This window comes from Podarcis bocagei (genome assembly GCF_964188305.1).
Source record: "Podarcis bocagei genome assembly, chromosome: 13".
Lineage (NCBI taxonomy): Eukaryota > Metazoa > Chordata > Lepidosauria > Squamata > Lacertidae > Podarcis > Podarcis bocagei.
In genome coordinates this window covers 43,415,018-43,436,726 of record NC_138138.1, presented here as the reverse complement: position 1 = coordinate 43,436,726, position 21,709 = coordinate 43,415,018, and the positions used below count along the sequence as shown (strand labels likewise).

The 21,709-nt window shown below is 46.2% G+C and overlaps 1 protein-coding gene across 3 annotated transcripts in view; it reads right to left on the bottom strand.

The window, feature by feature from the left end:
* Nucleotides 1-21,709, bottom strand: part of TEP1 (telomerase associated protein 1) — a gene marked incomplete at its 5' end in the record, with an annotated part of 57,869 nt that overhangs the window by 24,160 nt on the left and 12,000 nt on the right. For all 3 annotated transcript variants that reach the window (XM_081165796.1, XM_081165797.1, XM_081165798.1), the window contains 20 exons: nucleotides 259-453; nucleotides 898-1,015; nucleotides 1,116-1,232; nucleotides 2,960-3,084; nucleotides 4,216-4,336; nucleotides 5,083-5,259; nucleotides 5,876-6,019; nucleotides 6,735-6,797; nucleotides 7,981-8,102; nucleotides 9,539-9,613; nucleotides 11,072-11,218; nucleotides 13,030-13,249; nucleotides 14,247-14,424; nucleotides 15,804-15,894; nucleotides 16,386-16,495; nucleotides 17,121-17,278; nucleotides 18,321-18,451; nucleotides 18,671-18,757; nucleotides 19,501-19,656; nucleotides 19,775-19,936. In XM_081165796.1, coding sequence (XP_081021922.1) covers nucleotides 259-453; nucleotides 898-1,015; nucleotides 1,116-1,232; nucleotides 2,960-3,084; nucleotides 4,216-4,336; nucleotides 5,083-5,259; nucleotides 5,876-6,019; nucleotides 6,735-6,797; nucleotides 7,981-8,102; nucleotides 9,539-9,613; nucleotides 11,072-11,218; nucleotides 13,030-13,249; nucleotides 14,247-14,424; nucleotides 15,804-15,894; nucleotides 16,386-16,495; nucleotides 17,121-17,278; nucleotides 18,321-18,451; nucleotides 18,671-18,757; nucleotides 19,501-19,656; nucleotides 19,775-19,936 — 2,697 coding nt within the window. The remainder of the gene's footprint in view (nucleotides 1-258; nucleotides 454-897; nucleotides 1,016-1,115; nucleotides 1,233-2,959; nucleotides 3,085-4,215; nucleotides 4,337-5,082; nucleotides 5,260-5,875; nucleotides 6,020-6,734; nucleotides 6,798-7,980; nucleotides 8,103-9,538; nucleotides 9,614-11,071; nucleotides 11,219-13,029; nucleotides 13,250-14,246; nucleotides 14,425-15,803; nucleotides 15,895-16,385; nucleotides 16,496-17,120; nucleotides 17,279-18,320; nucleotides 18,452-18,670; nucleotides 18,758-19,500; nucleotides 19,657-19,774; nucleotides 19,937-21,709) is intronic.

Below are 21,709 nucleotides of genomic sequence, written 5' to 3'. Positions count from 1 at the left end.
TCCCCAACCCAGCATTCAATGAACATGCTCAGTTCTTGTTAGGACATTTTGAGGTCCTCCCCTCTAGCATTTTTTGGTTTATTGTTCTTAAAGACTCATTTTTTGTGCTACCGCAAACCAAGGTTTTTCCCCAACCCTGCGAATGCATCTCCTTGGTGCATGGATGGTGTTCTGGCTACCTACACACTTTGAGAACCAGGTTCACTATTTGTATCTAGTGACTCCTTCCCACCTCCAAATCTCACTTCCTTTACTTACCAGGAAGACAGTCTTCCCCTGGCCAGGCTCTCCGCTCACAATACAGAGCTTTCCTCCGCGCAGCTGGGCAGCCACAGCATGGACGAGTTTTGCCCGGGCACAAAACCTCCTCTGCTGCAACTCCTGGAAAGAGTCTTGCAGGCCAATTTCTTCCTCCTTTTCTGGTTCGTCATCGGCCAGAGTGGAGCCATCTCCCTGGGGGGTAAGCAGGGATGGGAATGATGAGAAAGGCAGACAGGCACCCAAGGGTGATTGGTTTAGAAACAAACACCCGTGGCTTCAAACTGCAGTGTTTTAAAAATGAAATAAAAATTTGCAAGTGTGGTTGATGTTCTTCACTGTGCCTCAGAAAGCCTCCATTACATTTAGGTCCATCCCCCTGTAACGAAGGAAGCTTTCGCCTAACATAGACTGGAACTCATGACCTTGAGATCAAAACGTATTATATTTCTTGCTGGAGGGCATGTTGTTGATGATGTTAGGAAGGGGGATATTGGGGAACTCTTCCCGCTCCATAAACTCACCATTACAGAGAATGTTTGTAGTCATAACTGCTGGGAACAAGCTTCCCTCCACGCAAAAAGTCCGTTAAGAAAAAAAAAACACGCTTGCCCAGTCTTTGCTTTTTTCAGTCCTTACCTCTATAAACTGGTGCCGGAGGCATTCCCATACATCCTGCAGTACCTTGACACCGAAATCCTCAAGCCCCTTGACGTACGGCCTGCCCTGGGCTACCCCGCCCCATTGACAAACGTATCTAAAACAGAAGAAGAAGAGAGAACCCACAAATAATGAAAACGTATCTGGAAGGGTTATGGGATCTCTCACTGCCCCCACCAATACCACTTTCCCATCACCTGCTACATGAAGCCAGGTTGCCATGGTTCTCAATGCTCTCCTTCAGGTCTCCCAGCCGGCGCTTGGCCTCCTCTGACTCAGCCACGAAATCCGCCCTCCACGTTTCTGGCACGGAGCTGCCAAGAGTGACAGAGGAGCAAAGAGGCACTAAATTACGACAGACCACAATTCTGAATCAAAGGGAAACCCACATTCTGTGAGATTTGCTTTCAAGATTCATGTTTTCGAAAGAACCTGAGTGTTTGGGTTGAAAAGCCAAAGCTGGACAACCAAGAAGTTTGGATACGAGTTATACATATATGCATATACAGTCGTACCTTGGTTCTTGAACGCCCCAGAACTCGTACGTTTTGGCTCCCAAACGACTGAAAATTGGAAGTGCATGTTCTGGCTTTTGAACTTTCTTTTGGAAGCCGAACATCCAATGGGACTTCAGCAGCTTCTGATTGGCTGCAGGAGCTTCCTGCAGCCAACCAGAAGCTGCACTTTGGAAGTCAAATGGACTTCTGGAACTGATTCCATTCGACTTCCGAGGTATGTTTATTGGGGGGGGTATGGAGGGTTGAGAGCTCATAGCTGTTATTGGCATTATTGTTGTATCTTTAGTTTTAGATCTTATGATTTACATGGAAATTGTCTCCATCTGGTTGTGTACGTTTTGATGTGTTTTATTGTTTATGACCTCTGCTATGTTTGTAATTATGTAATTTTGTAATTATGTAACTCTTGTCATGTTGTAAGCCGCCTTGAGCGTAGTTGCAACTATGGAAAGGCGGCATACAAACAAAATGATGATGACTATAATCCATTGTCCCTCCTGAGTCATGCCTTCATTCAAAGGAACCGGACAGGAATCCAGTTTGCTTTGCAATAAACAATCTCCCTTTTATGATGGGAGTTGCTTGTGATCAGCAATTCTACAGTCACGCTGTATATGCAATTTAACAATGGAAGGGAAATGTGTCACCCCGATTATTTCAGTTGTCTTTCACTCTCTTCTTGTGGGCCTACAGCTAGAGGAATCTCAGGCCATGTTACAAATCAGATTTAACATCTTTCCAAACCATTTTGTAGCTTTGCTTGTACGTATCATGGTTGCATACCAAGAGATACTGGAAAAATGTGATTCTGCCAGCACATGCAAAAGAAGAGATACCCAAGAGAGACAAGGAGGCCAATGAATTAAATTCTCAGCACCTCTCACTAGAGTTGCAATCCTCTGAGGCTAGCACAAGCAGCATAACTATAACCAGAGTATGTTTGGAGCAGAGGTGTTGTCACAGTACAGTACTGTACTATGGAGTGAGGGGAGCTTCAGGACCCTGGACAGCTCCTTGCCTCCCAGCAGAAGCACTAAAACTGGTATGCACACATGCACAAATGTGTTTTTAATGTCCATAATGTATGTCAGATGTAAAGGTTGTGTGTTGTAGTGGAGACACAGTAAGATCAGGGAAACATGAGATTCAAATCCCCACTCAACCACAGAGTGCCAAATTTCAGCCCAAAATGGCATCTGGAAAATGTTGCACCAAAACCAAGTGCAATTTCCATTGGGATCAGCAAATAACCAGAGTTGGAAAGTACCATGAGGGTCATCTAGTCCAACCCGCTCTGCAATCCAGGAATCTTTTGCCCAACACGGAACTGGAACCCGTGACCCTGAGATTAAGAGTCCCATGCTCTGCCGACTGAGCTATAAAGCAGAATGAGACTCTTGGTGATTTTGTGCAATAACTATCATAGGTTATGGCAGGTTAATTGATTTTTTAAAACATAAAACAAACATTAAGCTACACTACATTACAGGCATATGGAAATATTTTAAAACAAAATGCATTACTCAAGAAAGTCTGGCTGCCGGAGGTAGAAGAAGCTCCTGGATGGTGCAGCAGGGTTCTCACAACCGTTCAGGAACTGAACCACCTCCAGCTCAGTGATGGAGCGGCCCGCTGGGTAAGACTTCACCTGCAGAGACAACATACAAGCTTTGAAACACCCAACCTCAAGGACTCCTTAGGGCTGTTTTGAGGTCATCTTCTCTTTGACTGCATTCTTGCTCTTTTAATGCCAGTTCTCCCTCACATCCTCTTTCCCTTCCCATTGAAGTTTAGTCGGACTCAGAGTTCTCTGCCTGCTAGCACAAGGGTGGGTTCTAATGTGCAACAGCTGCCCTCGCAGGAAATAATCGAACAACAGGCTGTGGAAAGTTACCAGCAACCTGCCTACTATGCATTCTCTCGTGTGACAATGTTCCACTGGAGCAATACATTTTCACAGTGGAACAAGTATCCCCCTAAGTGACTTTAATATAGAGCTGCATTAGAAGCAACCCTAAGTCTCCTAGGGCAGCAAATTCATTTTTTAAAAAATATTTATCCTTGCAAGGTGTTATATCCATTAACAGTATTCCCTTTGATAGGGAATATTGAGAAGGTTGCTAACAGAATGAGGGAAGCAGGGACACGCCATGAGAGATCAGCATCTTTTGCCTCTTCCTTGCCTACTGTTCCCATTCCGCACAGTCATTCAAAAACTAACTAAGAACTGATACCAGAGTTTACTTACCATATTTTTCTGTCTACAAGACGTCCCCATGTACAAGACACCCTCTATTTTTGGGGACTCAGATTTAAGAAAATGGGGGGAGATGACCCAGAGTATAAGATGCCCCCTAATTTTTGACATTATTTTTTAGGGGGGGGGAACCTAGTTTTATACACGGAAAAATACGGTGGTTCCTTCTCCCTCTCCAAATTAGTATTCTTTCTGTGCCATGCCTTTTTTTAAGATTGCAAGGCTAAGAACAGGGAGTGTATTCTTTTCACAGATCTGTAAGCTATGCTGGGGAAAACCATTCAGGAACAGAAATGCAATGCACATACCATAAATATATTATTATTATTATTATTATTATTATTATTATTATTATTATTATTAATGCCGCTCATGGGGCGAGCAGCAAAATTTCTATCTATGAAAAGGAGAAAACTGCTAACCAGACTGTGCCCGTTTTGTTTGGGAAAGAATGCTTCATCCTGGGTCCAAAGTGCTACTGAGCAGCACGAGAACTGGCTAACTCACAGTCTCTTCACTCACCCACTCAAAATGGGGTTCATCTGGCAAAGAATACTCCGTAGGGACGTGGCCATACCGCTCCCCAAGGATCCCAATGAACAGCTGACTCCGACAGACTTCTGACAAGCAGAGCTCCAGCTGCCTAGAGAGAGAGACAATGAACCTTTAGAACATCTGTCTGCTGAACCTCCAATCCCACCACCGCCTTCCTAAATGCATTTATGGGAGACAGAGTTACACAGGGAAGAAAAACAAGTCAAGGTGTTCTGACTGAACTCCCATAATGCCTTGCTTCCGACGCACAGAAAATTTTGATGCTGTGTTTTCTTTATTCGCTCAGTCAATAGGGGAAAGGCCACAGTCCAGTGGTAGGGCACCGGTTTTGTGTGCAGAAGGTCCCAAGTTCAACCCTGGCATCTCCAGGTAGGGCTGGGAGAGACTTCCTGCCCCAAACCCTAGAGAGCTGCTGCCAGTCAGTGTAGACAGTACTAAGCCAGAGGACCAAAGATGTGGCTCAGTATAAGGCAGCTTCCCATGTCACTTTTCCAAAGAACAAATTTGAAAAGATCCCCCCCAACTGCACAAGAGAAGTTACGGACATGAGACTGGGAGTGGCAATTGTGGGCATCAGGCTCCGGCCCAAACATTAGGCAAAGTGATGCAGCTGCCTCAGGCAGCAGCAAAGAAGGACTGGAGGAGTAGAACTGTGTATGTGCCACATGGCCTGCCCTCTACCCTGTAAGCTAGGCTACTACCCTCCAAGTGTAGTCAAAGGGTGCTGTGCTTAACTAAAATTCAACTATCAGACTAGTTGACTTTGGTATGGAGAACTGAGGAAGTTTGGAGCACCCCCAAATAACCCTGGTCTTTCCCCTCCTCTCCTCATACTTGTTCTGCTGGCTCTCATGCTCAGTGATCCCCCAGCGGAGGTCGATGTCCTCTATCGCCAGGCAGAACTGGGCTGCCCGGGCTCGTAGCTCAGGGAAGACGGAGCGGATCAGCAGGTCCCGTTCACCATGCATGTCGCGGAAGGTGGAGGAGACAAAAATCTTGACGGAGCGCCACCTGTGAGGGAAATGATGCAGGATACAAAAGCAGTCATAACCCTGAGAGGTCTAAGCACCACAAGTGCCCACTCGGCCATTTTGATCAGGCAGGTGCCTTCACTGTACAGCTGTACCTTGGAAGTCAAACGGAATCCATTCCGGACGTCCATTTGACTTCCAAAACATCTGGGAACCAAGGTGTGGCTTCCGATTGGCTGCAGGAAGCTCCTGCAGCCAATCGAAAGGCATGGAAGTCCCGTTGGATGTTTGGCTTCCAAAAATAGTTTGCAAACTGGAAGAGTCACTTCCGGGTTTGTGGCGTTCGGGAGCCAAAACATTCGAGAACTAAGCTGTTCGAAAACCAAGGTACGACTGTACTGTTTTTGCTGCCTGCTAAATACATTTTTGTTTAACCTGTTCAGTTTGTAGAATGTGGACTGGCGTTTTAATGTGGATTTTAACTTATTGTTGATTTTAATTTTTTTGGATGCTTTAAATAGTTGTTTTTAACCTGCTATTCCTTCTGTGAACAGCTTCAAGGTTGCTGTTGGTTTTTTTTACAATCAAGCAGTATATAAATTTTACGAAGCTCCACTTGTAGGGCAACCCATACATAAACCTCAGTTCACAGTCACCTGCTCTTGGGGGGTGGTATCAAGGAGGCAACCCCAGTTTCCACCTCAGCCGCCACGGCCTTCCGCTTCTTGGGCAGGCCATGGATCTCGTCTGCCTTCCCAACGTGCTCGAGGAACCGGGAGTTGCCACATTCGGCCATGAACCTGCAAAATACAGAAAGGGGAAGAAGAGTGGAAGAAATTTAAAATTTATCTTAAAAAATATTGTAAAATTAATGAATGTTAAAATGTTGTGGTTATATAAAGTAAGGGATTACAGCTGTAAAAGATTAAGTAAAAGAAAAGAAAAGAAAAATTGGATAAAATTAAGGGGAAGGATTTGCTGAAATAATTTGGGGAATTGGAATGCAGAAAGGGGAGGTATGGGGAAGTCGATGAAGTAAGTTTAAGAAAAAAGGAGTTGAAATTATACGTGTTTGTTTGTTATTGTATGTATATTTTTGTATTGTGTGTATTGTATGTGTTTTTAAAAATTTGTGAAAATTTAATAAATATTTATAATTAAAAAAAATAGGAACCGGGAGTTGCCACATTCGGCCATGAACCTGCAAAATACAGAAAGGGGTTATTAATCCAGCACAAAATGCAAAAAAACAAAACCCAAAATGAACAAGGTGCTTCTCAGGTTTCTGTTTCCATGGCTGGCTGCATGCCAAACTGCTAGTAGCCACCAGCCATCAACGCTCATAAACACACACTTTAAAAAATCATTTTCTGGCTTTCAGTGACCATTTGCAGAATTAATCCTCAGCTATCCAAAGGAACAAAGACGGCTGAAGTTCTCTGAGTAAATACACATTGGAAAATAGTGTCCTGCCAACCAGCAGTTCTTCTGCATTTGCTCAGTTCTGAGACTCACCTGAGCACTTGCTCATTGAACCCGCTTATCACAACATTCCTGGAACCGGAAGTACTTGGATTCCTAAAATTGGATAGGGGAAGGAACAGCACTCAGTAAAGTTTTGGGGGGGTGTTCCACCAGACCCCCCTCCCATGCTTCCTCCCCCCCCACTCTTTCTAATGCTCCAAACCTAGGTAGAACTCAAAAAAATAAAAATCAAAGTGGGAAATGCAAGTACCATATATTTCCGTGTGTAAGACGAGGTTATTTTATTGGGGGGGGGATGCTAAAAATTTGGGGTCGTCTTATACACGGATAGTGCTGGGATGGGACAGGCGATTGGTGGGTGCCTCGAGCAGGAGATTGTCAGTGGCGTTTAAGGGGGTGAATGGTGGCTGCGATTTGCTGCTGCGGCAACCGGGCATGCGATTGTCGGCTACTGGCTTCGTGGATGCGTGTGATTGGCAGCGGCGGTTTGGTGGGTGAGCAATTGTCGGCAATCCCCCCCCCCCGAAAGCTCAACAACTGTGGGCAATCTCCCCCCCAAAAAAGCTCAATAACTCTGGGCAATCTTCCCCCAGAAATAGGGGTCATGTTATACACGGAAAAATACGGTATTTTATGGGAAGCTGCCTACTACATAAGGGCAGAAAGTATTTCAATAAATGACTTCATTAGTTAATAAATAGTTTGAGATACAATTAAACAGTGGTAGAATTAAATGACTGATTGATTGATTGATTGATTAACTGAATGAAATGATACAATTAAAAATGACTGATTTTTCTATGTTTTTAGCAGTTCCTGTAAGATGTCTTGAGTCCCATCAGGGGAAAAAATAAATATATAATAATTATCTTCAAAGAAGGGTTGTAGCTCTCTCTACCAAGGCGGGGGGCAGGGGGAGAGACAGCAATATTAGGGGGGGGGGAGCTCCTATTGGCCAGTAATGTACATGAAGAACTTGGATACATTTACTTAAGAACATGATGCTATCACTCTTCCCAAGAGCACTGGATTAAGTCGATGGGATTGGGAAGGACTAATAGCTGAAGCAGATTTCCAAAGCTAAGCAGGGTATGTTATGGTTTCAAAATGGATGGGGGAACCACATGTTGAGATTCCTGCATTGGAGGTGGGGAGGGAATTGAACTAGATGATCCTTGGGGTTTCCCCCTCCAACCCTACAGTTCTACAATTGATTCTATGCACCGGTTCACTATAAGGCAGCTTTCCTAGTCCCTGCGACTTCTCCCCTACTTACGCTGCATTCGCACAGACATTGACAAAGAGGCAGTCGGGGGACACATGGTGGCGATACAGCCAAAGGGCAGAGCCAAGGAGCGGGACGTGGGGCTCAGCGCTCAGAAGAAGAATTCTGTCCACCTGGCGTGGGAGACGTGAGAAGCAAGCAAGCAAGGAGGAGTCAGGAACTTGTAGGAAACCAGAAACCCCATCAGCAGCCCAAAGCAAATTGCCTGAGCGCATGGCTAATCCCCACAGGGCCTTCCCCATTAACTGGCAGCGTTCACTGGTGAACTGAAATTAAATCATTCAGCAGCTGCGCTCTGCAAAACCATGGAAAGCTTGGAGGAGTTGGGACGCCACACTGAGGCTCTCTGTCGCCAAAGGAGATGCACAGATCTGCTAACACTATCCTAGAAGAGCATCGTCTATGGTTCATTGCATCAGGGCCACACACCACCCCCTCGGTGTCACCGCCCAAAGGGTCATCATTCTACAGCCCAGCACGCTGCTTCCAAAAGAGGACAGCCTTGGGGAGGCTCACTGCACAAGGGCAGTGGCTGTTGCTGTTTGGCAACATCATTCCTTAAGTCAGAGGGGGACTGCCCTCTCAGCACTGTTCATAAATCTTTGGATCCCCACCTCCTCCCATTTATACTGGCTGCCCAACAATATAGTTCTCTGGGCACATCACAAGTGGCAGAAAAATAAAGCAGAGCTTTAAAATGCAAAAACAAAGCCCAAAAGGGGCTCCTTTCGAAGGAAGGATATAAATTTGATCAATAAATGGAAGTGTAACGCTTTTTTAACCCAAAGAGAAAAATGTAAGTCCTCATATGAAGCGGATCCCAAATTATTTTTAAATGCCTAGGTGAATAAATGGGTCTTCACCTAGCACTAAAAGCACACACTAATGTCTGGTGTGGTACAAGGTAGCTTCAGAAGCAACCATTTAAAAAGCACCCTTCGTTAAAGCAGGCAGCATGTTTTATTATATACGTTATAAAAATTGCAAATGGCAGGCTCCATCCAAGAAGATTCATTTGTTGGCAATACTAAAAGCTTTGTACCTCGGGTTACATACACTTCAGGTTACACACTCCGCTAACCTAGAAATAGTGCTTCAGGTAAGAACTTTGCTTCAGTATAAGAATAGAAATCGGGCTCCGGCAGCGCGGCGGCGGCAGAAGGCCCCATTTGCTAAAGTGGTGCTTCAGGTTAAGAACAGTTTCAGGTTAAGAACGGACCTCCGGAACAAATTAAGTAGTTAACCCGAGGTACCACTGTATTGTTGCCTGGAAGAGATACTGTGCATCATGGTTTCAATGAGCGTCACCTTTCTGAGATTTTCATTCTGAAACGCTGCATATACTCATTTGAAATAAACAAATTCCAACACTGTGTTTGCTGTAACAAATATACGTACCACTTAAAAAGGAAATGAAGGACTGCTCTATTCAGTCGTGTTCAAATTCAAATCAATTAGCTAATCCCTTTCTTTCATTCTTAAGACAGCCAGCCAAAATAAAGAGGTTGTAGTCAATTAATTCATCCACAGTGCAAGCCCAGAGACTCACCTTTTGGCGGCGAGCGATGAGGTCCATGATGACGTCTCTGACTCTGTGATCCTCTTCATAGTTGTAGTATGCATCCTAGAAGTGGAAGCAAACAAAACAGGCACAGTGAGCGGGTGCAGAAAGCCCCAGATTCAAGCCTTGGCATCTCTGGGTAGGGCTGAGAGAGACACCCCCCCCCCGCCTCTCCATCTGAAATCCTGGAGAGCTGTTGCCAGTCACTACTGTGGGCAACCTGAGCTAGATGGAGCAATGGTCTGGGGGCTCAGTGTTAAGAGTTGCTTCTTGGGTCCCTGAGGCAAGGCCTGTTGCACCTAGAAGCAGCAGGCAAGCCTTCCTTGTGAGAAAAGGGAAACCTAACTGAAAAAGACTCACACACAGGAAATACTGCAAGCACAAACTCCCATGATGTTATATAATTGGGGGGAAGGGGGCAATAAAAACATACATTGCAAAACCAGCACAGATGGAGTGCTTATTGAGGGCTCCTGTGCACGGTTTTTTTGCTGTTGTTGTTGTTGTTTAAAAAAAAGTTTTATTAAAATGTACGTGCATTGTCTCTATTTTCATGTCATAAGAGTTTCTACAGATCAGTTGCATTCAATGTGAGACATTAATGCTGTATACAGTACAAAGGAGGGGGAGAAGAGGGGAGAGAGAAGTTGACTAAACTTTTGGTTGGGTCAGAGGACCACCCTTGGCCAACCTTCCACATGCTGCACGAAAGCAGTCGTTGTGTCCAAAACAAAAAACAAAAACCAAGGTGGGTGGGTGTGTGCGCGCACGTGCGCGCGCGCACACACACACACACACACACACACACACACAGAGAGAGAGAGAGAGACTGTCCTCTTTCTCAGCTAATTTGCATCTATTTTTTTCTTTTTTAAACGTTGTTCAGGTGCTATGCTAAGTGGTGGCATTTTGCCCGGGGGTGGGGAAACAAAACAAAAAAGGGAGGCTGCAACAGGGACCTAAGGTTTGTCATCCATCCCTTTTTTTTTTTTAAATAAAAAAAATCCTTCCAGTAGCACCTTAAAGACCAACTAAGTTAGTTCTTGGTTCTTTTTTTTTAAAGGAACACTTCCTCTTTGCAAGCTCACAACTCAGCTCCATTTTAAATTTATCCCTTGTGATCTGGGATGCAAAGTTTGTAAAGAACATCCCCTTAAGAAACTGAAAATGCCAGCTAAGTACAGAAAGGGGTAGGGAGATGTGACTGATTCTCTCCCATGTTATGATTTGCTTAATTCTATTTGGCATGAGGCGGTCGCAGCTCAGTGGCAGAACACATGCTTGGTATGCAGAAGGTCCCAGGTTCCACCCTGGGCTCCCCCAGAAGAGCTAGGAGAGGACCCTCTCTGAACTTCTACCTGCCAATCAGCAGGTGGATCAATGGGCTGACTCAGTTTCCTATCTTCCTCATCTGTTATGATTCAGGACCTAGGGGAAGGAAGAAGATTAATCCTGCCATGGGAAGTCACACCCTTGGACCAGGAAAATGAACTCCACACAGACCCCAATTCCAGGTCTTACCAAATCTCGCAGGGCTTGCACATCCGTCAGCACAGAGCCCGTCATGGCAGCAGGCCTGAATTCTGGTCCTTCGTAGCTGAAGAGAATCTGGGCTTCCTCCGACGCAAAATGCACCATGGAACCCAACAGCATGGCCACGTCCAGCTTCTGGAGGAGAGACAGTGAGTCTTTCCTTTAAAAATATATATATGCAAAGCTCTAGTCCCTTTGAAGGCCTCCCTTATGGCTGGAGAAGCAGTCGCCTCGACATGCCCAATATTCGTTTGGCTCTAGTGTGGAAAAAGCCAAGCCGCTTCCAGGTGATCTGTTCACTGAGCACCCACACTTACTTGCTTCTGGGGAGTTTAGACAACGTCGTGTCAAGCAACTAAGGAGAGCTTATTCCACACTTCCCTTGTCACACAAGGATTTTGGGGTGGGGGGAGGGGAGCGAAGCACGTCTGCAACACTCCAAATCTAGTAGTAGATAGGTAGCCGTGTTGGTCTGCCATAGTCAAAATAAAAAAATTCCTTCCAGTAGCACCTTAAAGACCAACTAAGTTAGTTCTTGGTATGAGCTTTCGTGTGCATGCAGTGTATCTGAAGAAGTGTGCATGCACACGAAAGCTCATACCAAGAACTGACTTAGTTGGTCTTTAAGGTGCTACTGGAAGGAATTTTTTTTATTTTTACTCCAAATCTACTTTAATTGCTGGTATTGGCACGTGACTGAATCCCACCTAAAAGCAGCTGCAGTCTGGAAGCAACCCTCAATTATCCTAGATATAATTATATCTGCCAGAGGCAAGCTCAAATCGCCAGTGGATTTGCCAGGAAGAAATTTCAGGATGCCGTTTTACATGTTATAATCTTGCAGCTTCCAGACACAGGTTTTAAAATTAAGGGACTGGAAGGAACCATCTTGCTGCAGAAACTGGCCTCTGAGCTGGTGTTGTGTGAAAAATAAGAAGTTTTTTGGCCTACCGAGCTGAAAATTCTCTTTTACTGACAGGAGGATTTTATTACTCATCAACCAACATAACCTTTTCCTGTACAGCGGGTGTTTCATTTTCTAATTCTTATTTTCTTGTATTGATTAACAACAACAAAAAAGTAACAACTGAGGTTTACAGCTGTTTTAAAAATTAGGTTACAAGCCACCATCTGCATTTATTTTTAAGTCAAACAGAGGGGCATTGCTGTCAACTTTTCCCTTTTCTTGCGAGGAAGCCTATTCGTAATAAGGGAATTTCCCTTAAAAAGGGGGGGGGGGACTGACAGCTTTGCAGAGGGGGTACAAATACTAAAACAAATAATAAATATTTGAAGATTAAATGAATCGAACATACAGTGCCTGCAAACAACTGGTACATTTTGCTGGAAATCTAGTAGTACGGGGGGTGGGGTTGGCAGGGCAGGGCTGTTGTCATGTTAATAGGGAAAGAAGCTGAAGTATGAGAAGCCCCATCAGTATTGGCATCCCGCAGGCTCCTGAAGAGACACCTGTTCAGCCAAGCAGTTGCCCAAACTTGGGATTTCTTATTGTTTTACCTGATTTGTCATGCTTTTAAACTAGTTCATTTATACATTTTAAACTAAAGATGTTTCAACGCTCTGATGAATTGGTATTATGTATTTCAATCAGGTATGGGTTTTAGGATTGATTTTACATTTGTAAACCGCTTTAGAAGCCATTCGGTATAAAAGCGGCATACAAATGAATTAATAATAATCAGTGGATCCGAAGCCAATGACAAGCAGAGTCAAAGGTTTTCCCTCCCTCCCGAGTTCTACGAGGGCAGTACAGAGAACTCAGGAGGAAGATGGCAGCCAGCGACACCCTCTGGGCTGGTTTTAAGAAAGGAAATAGGCAGGTGGGGGCCAAACGAGGTTGGCAAGGAAGTGTCCCAGTCGCCCTAATGCAGCTCCTATTATGGAACAAGTCAACAGGAAAGGGAAAACAGAAAAGATGAACAAACCGTAAGGGGGAGAGAGGCCCGTCCAGTGTCATCCTGCCCGTTGGTGCTGGGGCAGCAGAGACCCTGGGTCTTCACGTAGGGCTGAAACATGTCTGAGTTTGTTATCAGGATGAGGGTGCGGCCAGGGATGGGGGGCAGATTGTGCCGAACGGCAATGTGGATTGCTTTCTCCAGAGCTTCCTGGTAGCGCTGCAGGAGGGCGTGGCTGCAGCGAATCTCTCTGTAAAGGAAGACAAACAAATGAACACACACATGCCAGTCAACACCTGAGCCACCGCTGCAACACACTTCCCCTGTAGTGTTTTGCAGCAAAGTGAGATGTAGTGTTTTTTCTATTTAAACAAGTAAGTGAAATATATAAACAACCTTGAATGTATCTGTTAACAAAAAAAAGACAATAGCTATGCCACAGTGCTCTTCACTCCAAGTACCCCGCCATATCAGACCTCACATCCACATCTATTCTAGCATCCTGTCCTTACCATGGCTGATCAGATGCCCACTGGATGGTTAAGTCCAGTCAAAGGCAACTATGGGGTTGCGGCGCTCATCTCGCTTTCAGGCCGAGGGAGCCGGCATTTGTCCACAGACAGCTTTCCAGGTCATGTGGCCAGCATGACTAAACCGCTTCTGGCACAACGGAACACCATGACGGAAACCAGAGGGCACAGAAATGCCATTTACCTTCCCGCCGCAGTGGTACCTATTTATCTACTTGTACTGGTGTGCTTTCGAAATGCTAGGCTGGCAGGAGCTGGGACAGAGCAACAGGAGCTCACCCCGTCATGGGCATTTGAACCACTGATCTTCCGATCAGCAAGCCCAAGAAGCTCAGTGGTTTAGACCCATGCACAAAACCACTCTCCCCTCCTGTAATTCCCAGCAACTGATATCCAGAGGTATACTTCCTCCAACAGTGAAGGGAGTAACATAGCATTATCCCCCTTCAGGATTTGTCTAATCCTGTTGATAGCGAAAAATGAAATTCGCATATTCCATTGCAATGCATCTCTGGGTCAAAGATGCTGGAGACAGAAGGCCCCGCCTCCAAGCGTCTCGGAAGCATTTGATTGGCTGCTGTTGGCCAAACAGGATGCTGGGCGAGAGTGACTTTTTGCCTCCTTGTGGAAGCACGTACTTCCCCTCTTGCTTCCCTGAACTTCTGATGTGAACAGTCCGCCTCTCACTTCTCACCACACAGCCAGCCCTATCGCTACCTGGCCTTCAGGAGTTTCCTCTTCTCACGCTTCACCATACTGAAGATAACCGGGATCTCCAGACACCCACGCAGGCTTCGCCGTGTCCAAGATAGCGATGACCTCCCATAGGAGATGTTCAGCCCATGTCGCTGTATGATCTTTAGGATTATGTCTTTGTTGCTCGGGAAGGGGGTCTCTGTAGGGAAGAGGGAAAGAGAGGGGGCTGGTAAGGTGTTTATCACAGCCAGCAACTTCCAGCCCACCTGCTCCCTTCGAAGGCTGCTGCAAATTTGTACAACCTACAGAAAACCTAGCTGCCCTTGCTGTCATACTAACTCACCCACCCCACTCAGGTGTCTAGAAAGTCACTCAGCCAAACTCCTTCATCAATCCCTTCTACCTTCCCTTTCTGCTATTTTTCCTGTGCCGCAGACAGATCACCGACACCTGAGGCCAGCAGTGATAGAATGCATTTCATATCTAGGGTGTTGTTGTTTAGTCGTTTAGTTGTGTCCGACTCTTCGTGACCCCATGGACCAGAGCACGCCAGGCACTTCTGTCTTCCACTGCCTCCCGCAGTTTGGTCAAACTCATGCTGGTAACTTCGAGAACCCTGTCCAACCATCTCATCCTATGTCGTCCCCTTCTCCTTGTGCCCTCAATTTTTCCCAACGTCAGGGTCTTTTCCAAGGAGTCTTCTCTTCTCATGAGGTGGCCAAAATATTGGAGCCTCAGCTTCATGATCTGTCCTTCCAGTGAGCACTCAGGGCTGATTTCCTTAAGAATGGATAGGTTTGAACTTCTGGCAGTCCATTGGGGAAGCCTTATTCAGGCTGAGGGACAGTCCAATACACAGCCCAAGGGCCGCATGCAGCCTTGAGTATTTTATTTGCGGCCCTCAGCCACATTTCACACACACCCAGCCCTTGCACTGCCTTCCCAAAGCCAGGTAAGCAAGCCACTAGGCTTTGGGAAGGAGGCATGAAGGCTCTGACAGGGTCCTAGCAGAGTCCGGTGCCTCACTTATCCAGCTCTGGGAAGGCAGCACAATAGCTGGAGGGGCATCAAATTTTGGGCTCGCTTTCTCCCACCCACCCACCCCACAAGTGCATCAAGGCAGTGTGCAGGCCATGGGTTCCGTGCCAAAGTACTGTTGCGGACCGCTTGGTATGCAAAGCTGGGCTGCCCTATTACAGGGCCTACATGCCAGTGGCCCCTGGTGGCAGAGGCAGAAGTGGGAGGAGCAATGGAAAGGACCATTACTTTTGTACTGTAGGCTACATGACAGCCATGCAGAAGTCAGGTTTACACACACACACCCCTCCTGGGCAAGGCAAGAGGTACCAGCATAGCCTAAGGTCACATTCCAGTCAGGCAAATGCACTTGAGGCAAGTGTGGGACAGAGCTGCTGGTGGGTGTGGCCTGGAGAGAGTCCCTGAGGGCCATACAGAGAGGCCTGGAGGGCCACATGTAGTTCCAGGCCCAAGGATCCTCACCCCTGTTTTCTATCCAGTTCCCACTGGTGCCTTTCAAAAATGCCCTCTAGTGCAACTTGGGTGGTGCGCAGGCCTTACCCGCCTCTCTGAGTTCTTTTTCCAGATCTTTCAGGACCTTGAAGGCCGAAAGGAACCGGAAAGGGAGTTGCCTGCTGCGAATGACGGATTCCTGGGAGGGGCAGAAAAATGTCAACAGGAGAAGCAAGGGCAGTGGGGGTGTGAAATGAACAGATTAAATCAATGCACTGCGCATTAAAATTGCTATTACAACTGAGGTACTGAAAATTAAAGCTGCCCTTCATCAGGGGCAGATTTTGCTGTCGTGCCAATAGTCCCGTCCCCCCCCCCCCGCAAAAAAAAATACTTCAACATTTCTTCCATAGGTGCAAATGGAAGCCATACTCTTGTTGCAACACAAGAACGGTCAAAGCACCAAGAACAAAAACAAAACAGCGCTCAGACACGGAGCTCTAAAGCACATACCTATGTCTAGAAATGTGGCAGAAAAGGGATGAGAAGCTTGAGATTCAGGTAGCAAGTGACCTTTCTCTAGGAAAGAACCTGGAGAGTTTAACCCCATAATCCTGGGTTAGAAAGACAAATCCCCTGAGCACCTTCCTAAGCTGCTGTTAAAAAATGAAAGCTGTACGAGGGCCTCACCTTGTCCTCCAGGCGCTTCAACAGTCGCATGTGGTGTCGATCGCTGACCCCAGTCCGCAAGATGTTGCGCAGATTCCGCAGCATGGCCATGAAAGGCAGCTTGCCTGCATCTGTGACAAGCCAACAACAGAAGCTTAGAAGGGACTCAAACTTTGGGCCAAAGTCAGAACTCTGCACCAACATCCCCTCCCTCTCATGCTGAAGCTAGAGATTTTCTGCAACCTAGAGCCTAGTTAACGTTCAATATTTGGAGGGTTCCCCAATTTTGAAACCAGGCCAAAGTTTTCACATCGCGGAAGGCATGCTCCTTCTACAGGCAGAATCCTAGTGGTCTAGTTGTAAGCAGAAACACAGCATACTTAAAGCATTTGTACCTCACTGTTCAACCAAAATGGTTCCCAGAACAGCATGTAAGCAATCAAGAACGTGCAAAAGGGGGGGAAGAAGACAGGGGGGGGGAGAAAACAGCTGCTGATTCTTGAAAGTTAAATAGTATTTCTGTATCATGCCTGGCTGGAACAGAAGCAACTGAGGGTCTGGGGGAAGCCGGATGGAGCTGGTCTGCTCAGGAGACCCAACTGAACCGAGTCCTGCTTCTCCCACAAAAACGTATGTCAGCGAACAAAATAACTGTTTCCTTCACTTGCCACAGGTGTGAACTGGGATATTGGGGCACCACTTTTCAGCAGATGGGGAAACAACCACAACAAAAATCAACTTCTCTCTCACACCTACCAATCAGCTCTTCCCAGGCCTTGGCCTTGTTCCCCAGTTGGCTGAGGTCCCGCTCCCAGGTTTGAGGCTTCGGCAGCCTCATGCGAGTGCCAGCAAGGCTGGAGTCCCAGGGCCCAGGGAGGCGACTTCGCGAGAAGGCATTTAAATCCGAAGGGTACCTGGAGAGTTCAAGCAAGAGGAGGAGATTTAGGGTGAAGGTGGGCTGCCTGAAGGCTGATTTGAAGCCCATTGGTGAATCATGGCCCATGTGGATCACTTAGTACGTGCTGATTGCTGGAATTCTTGCAAAATGATTTATTAGCTCAACCATGAAATTTAACAGGCTAGGTGGGTTTGTCAAACCAAGGTTTATTTTATTTTTTTAATTGTCATGCATGCCTCTGCTTCCACTGCAAGCCTGACACAGCTCTGGGGCTCAAGAGCGCCATCTAGGATGCAGTTCAACAACCAGCTGAAGCATTCCGTCAGCTGACTCCCTCCGAGGGCCAATCGCTGCCCACCAGGCCCTATAAAAGCCCCATCCTCAGAACCTGATGTTCAGTCCAAGCCACATGCTTCCTTTCGGAAGGAATGAGTTCAGTGGCAGAGCATCCCTTTTAACATTCGGAAGATCCACAGGTTCAATCCCTGGCATCTCCAGATGAAGTAGTAGTAATAAATAATAATAATAATAATAATAATAATAATAATAATAACAACAACAACAAATAATAATAATAGTAATAATTTATTATTTCTTCCCCAGCCACTCTTGGCGGCCTCCAACAGAACACTAAAATACAATAACCTATTAAACATTAAAAACAGGGCCGCCTTCAGTTGTCTTTTAAAAGTAAAATAGTTGTTTACTGCCTTGACATCTGTTGGGAGGGCATTCCACAGGGCAGGCACCACTACTGAGAAGGCCCTCTGCCTGGTTCCCTGTAACCTGACTTCTTGCAGTGAGGGAACCGCCAGAAGGCCCTCGGCGCTGGACCTCAGTGTCCGGGCAGAACGATGGAGGTGGAGACGCTCCTTCAGGTATACTGGACTGAGGCCATTTAAATCAGGTGGAAAGAAACTCCCGTCCGAAAGCTTCCAAGAGCCACTGTCAGTCAGAGCAGAGAATACATAGGCCTTACCTGCTCACACTTCAGAAACCGAAAGGCTACCATTGGCCAGGAGGAGGGGGGATTCACAGTGCTACCCAGGAAGCCTCACCTGCGTCCCAGGACACTCATTACAAGCTGGGCTGGCTCAGAGATGTGAAGGCGCTGGATCAAAGCCTTTAGGGAGAAGAGGTCCTTGGTGGCTGCTGGACACACCTTTTCCTTTTTCAACTCCTCTTCAAACTGGTGGGAAGAAATTGACAAGAGGACTAAGAAAGCTCAAAAGCCACTTTGCATCTTCAGGGAAGTTTTGAAAGCCCTTTCTTTGAAGACAGGAGACCTCAACGCAACACTTCAAAGTTTCCTAGCCCTGAGCTATACACAATTAGAGACTTTAAGTGTTAGGAAGGGAACGTGGTACCCAGGACAACACTTTCCTCTGCTCCCCCAGGTATGTCTCACCTTCCTCTGGAGCAATCTGGCTTTTGTTGCAAATAATGTGCTCCGACCAGGCCAATGCTCTTCCCAGTGAGAAGCTCTTGGCTCTTGCTGAGGAAATGAAATGAACAAGCATTAGCCACATAAACAAACAGTGCAGGGTCCCTAGGCCAAGTACACATCACAAATACACCTGGTACTACAGATATGCCCCAATATGGATAAGCTTCTATAAGCCTGGTGTCTGCATTTTACAGTTTCTGGCGCTCAAAGCTCACAAAGCAAAAGATAAATACCCGATTGGCGCCTCCACCAAAAAAAGAAAGGAAGAAAAGAAAGAAAGGAAGGAAGGAAGAAAAGGAAGGAAGGAAGGAAGGAAGGAAGGAAGGAAGGAAGGAAGGAAGGAAGGAAGGAAGGAAGTAGGTAGGTAGGTACAGGGTTAGATACAAGGGAACAAGACATTTCTGTACATTTTTCCAGCACAAGAGTTTGTCACATTCCACATGAAGATTTTTTCAACGAGCGATTCCTGCATCTTACACAGGAGTAGCTATAGATTAGTTCTTTCCAAACCAAAAAAGCAAAAAACATATTTAGCCCTATAGCCACTTCCTGGCCCCAGGCTCAAAACCTCCCAACTCATCCAAGCCCAGTGATGCAGGCTCTGTCCCCACCCAACCATCAAAATTGCAGCTCGCTTCCCTCACACTAAGCATATTCCCTGCTACAGAAACCTTCCTCCAAGCCGTTAGAATGTTTCTGAACACTCCGTGGTATCACAGCAAGTCAGCTCATGTTTAGCCTATATTAAAAAGTACAAAGATGATCAGGAACTCTGAAATCAAAGCACCCACCTTCCTGGGTTTCAGCCGACGGTTTCTCTTCCCCTGGCTCTTGCGGTTATTGTATTTGGCCAATTGGTACATGTCAAACTGCCGGAACTTATCAGCCATTGCAGCACGAAGGCAGCAAGGCATTGGAGCCAGAGCTTTTCCTTCCCCTGCTAGGCTCTGCATGCAAGAGAAAAATAATAGCACCATGTGATCACCGGGACAAGAAACAGTTCTGCATCCTGGATACCACTGGAACTCTCTGCTAAAGGATATTGTGTGGTCATTCTCGCCTTACCTGATAGAGTTTGGCCACCTCCTTCCAGTCAGAGGGAAGCTGCACAGTGTGGCAAAAATACCGTCGCAGATGTGGGCGGCAGGGCAAAAGGCGGGCAGACAGCGCCAGGAGAAAATTGGCCGTACTGCGGATATTCAGTTCCTGGCGAGTGTACAGGGCAACCTGTCATTGAGGGAGAGAGAAAGTGCACAGAAAAGTATGTCAAGGAGAGCCCAGGGAGGTTTCTAGAGATGTTGAAGTGAATATGAGGACACCACTACACAAAAATGAGGCAGCTGGTCTGGACATTTTCCTAGAAAGGTGGACCTCATTCGTATCCTGTGTTTGTCACACCTCTCAGATTCTGTTTTTTTTAAAAAAAATTATTGGTTTTTCACATTTTATAAAGACATCACACACACGAAAAAGACAAAGACAAAAACATGTATAATTTCAAAAATCTTAATTTCTTAACCTTGTTCCTTGACTTCCCCCCACCCCCCCTTCATACATCCCAATTCCCATAATTATGTCAGCAAGTTGTTATTTCTCCTCCTTACCATATTAATATTACATCTCTTATGAAAAATTAAGTTCTTTCCTAAGGTGGACCCAAGTTCCCTTCCATCGATTTCCCATTTTATATTAAATATAAATCATACTAACTAAACCCAAAAGTCATAAATGTTTTTGAAGTTCTGTTTTCCCCTCCCTCCCATCCCCGGTTTCCGTCCCTTCCCAAGTACGTGTCCACATTAACAGTTCTTAGCCTGGATTCCTCACGTCCGAGGCCTTCAAGTCTCTTTCAGTCCCTCTCTGCTGGTTTTGTTGGTAGTCCTTTATGTTGGTCATCGAATCTCGAAGGAGTTCTATCCCAATCAAACCAGGTTTTCTTCCCACAAGAATACTTGAAAACAACTGCTGCAAAAGTTCCATCAATCCTTCATATTCAGAGTGGGGGCCCCAATCATATTTCTTCTTTCTTTTAAGTTCCTGTATTCCAAATACTCCAGGGGCCTCCTCCTTCATCTTTCGCATCTTTCGCAGATTTGTAATCCATGTAATCCAAGGGTCTTCTTCCTTATAATCCGCTAGTGTAGGCTTCTGGTTGGTACTTTCCATCTGTACTTTCTCCATTCCTTGCTTGCTGTCCTTCTGTTCTTGAGATATCTCTTCTAGTTCAGCTGCAGATTTTTTCTCATTCAAGTCCTCAGTACATTCAGCAGAGCTGCTTGTTCCAGAGGTCAAGGTCGTAAGTTGTTTGTTCATAGCCAGACTCTGCTCTTGTAAAATTCATAGAATCATAGAATCATAGAATCATAGAGTTGGAAGAGACCACAAGGGCCATCGAGTCCAACCCCCTGCCAAGCAGGAAACACCATCAGAGCACTCCTGACATATGGTTGTCAAGCCTCTGCTTAAAGACCTCCAAAGTAGGAGACTCCACCACACTCCTGGGCAGCAAATTCCACTGTCGAACAGCTCTTACTGTCAGGAAGTTCTTCCTAATGTTTAGGTGGAATCTTCTTTCTTGTAGTTTGGATCCATTGCTCCGTGTCCGCTTCTCTGGAGCAGCAGAAAACAACCTTTCTCCCTCCTCTATGTGACATCCTTTTATATATTTGAACATGGCTATCATATCACCCCTTAACCTCCTCTTCTCCAGGCTAAACATGCCCAGCTCCCTTAGCCGTTCTTCATAAGGCATCATTTCCAGGCCTTTGACCATTTTGGTTGCCCTCCTCTGGACACGTTCCAGTTTGTCAGTGTCCTTCTTGAATTGTGGTGCCCAGAACTGGACACAGTACGAGGACTTCCGGGTTGACGCGATCTGGAAATGGCGGATTCCCTCCGAGCTGCGGAGGGAATCGGCTCTACTGAGGACGGGTCTTTGCCGCGCCGGCGACGCGGGGACCCTTAAAAACCGCAGGCGCGGAAGCCTGCGGACTGAAGACT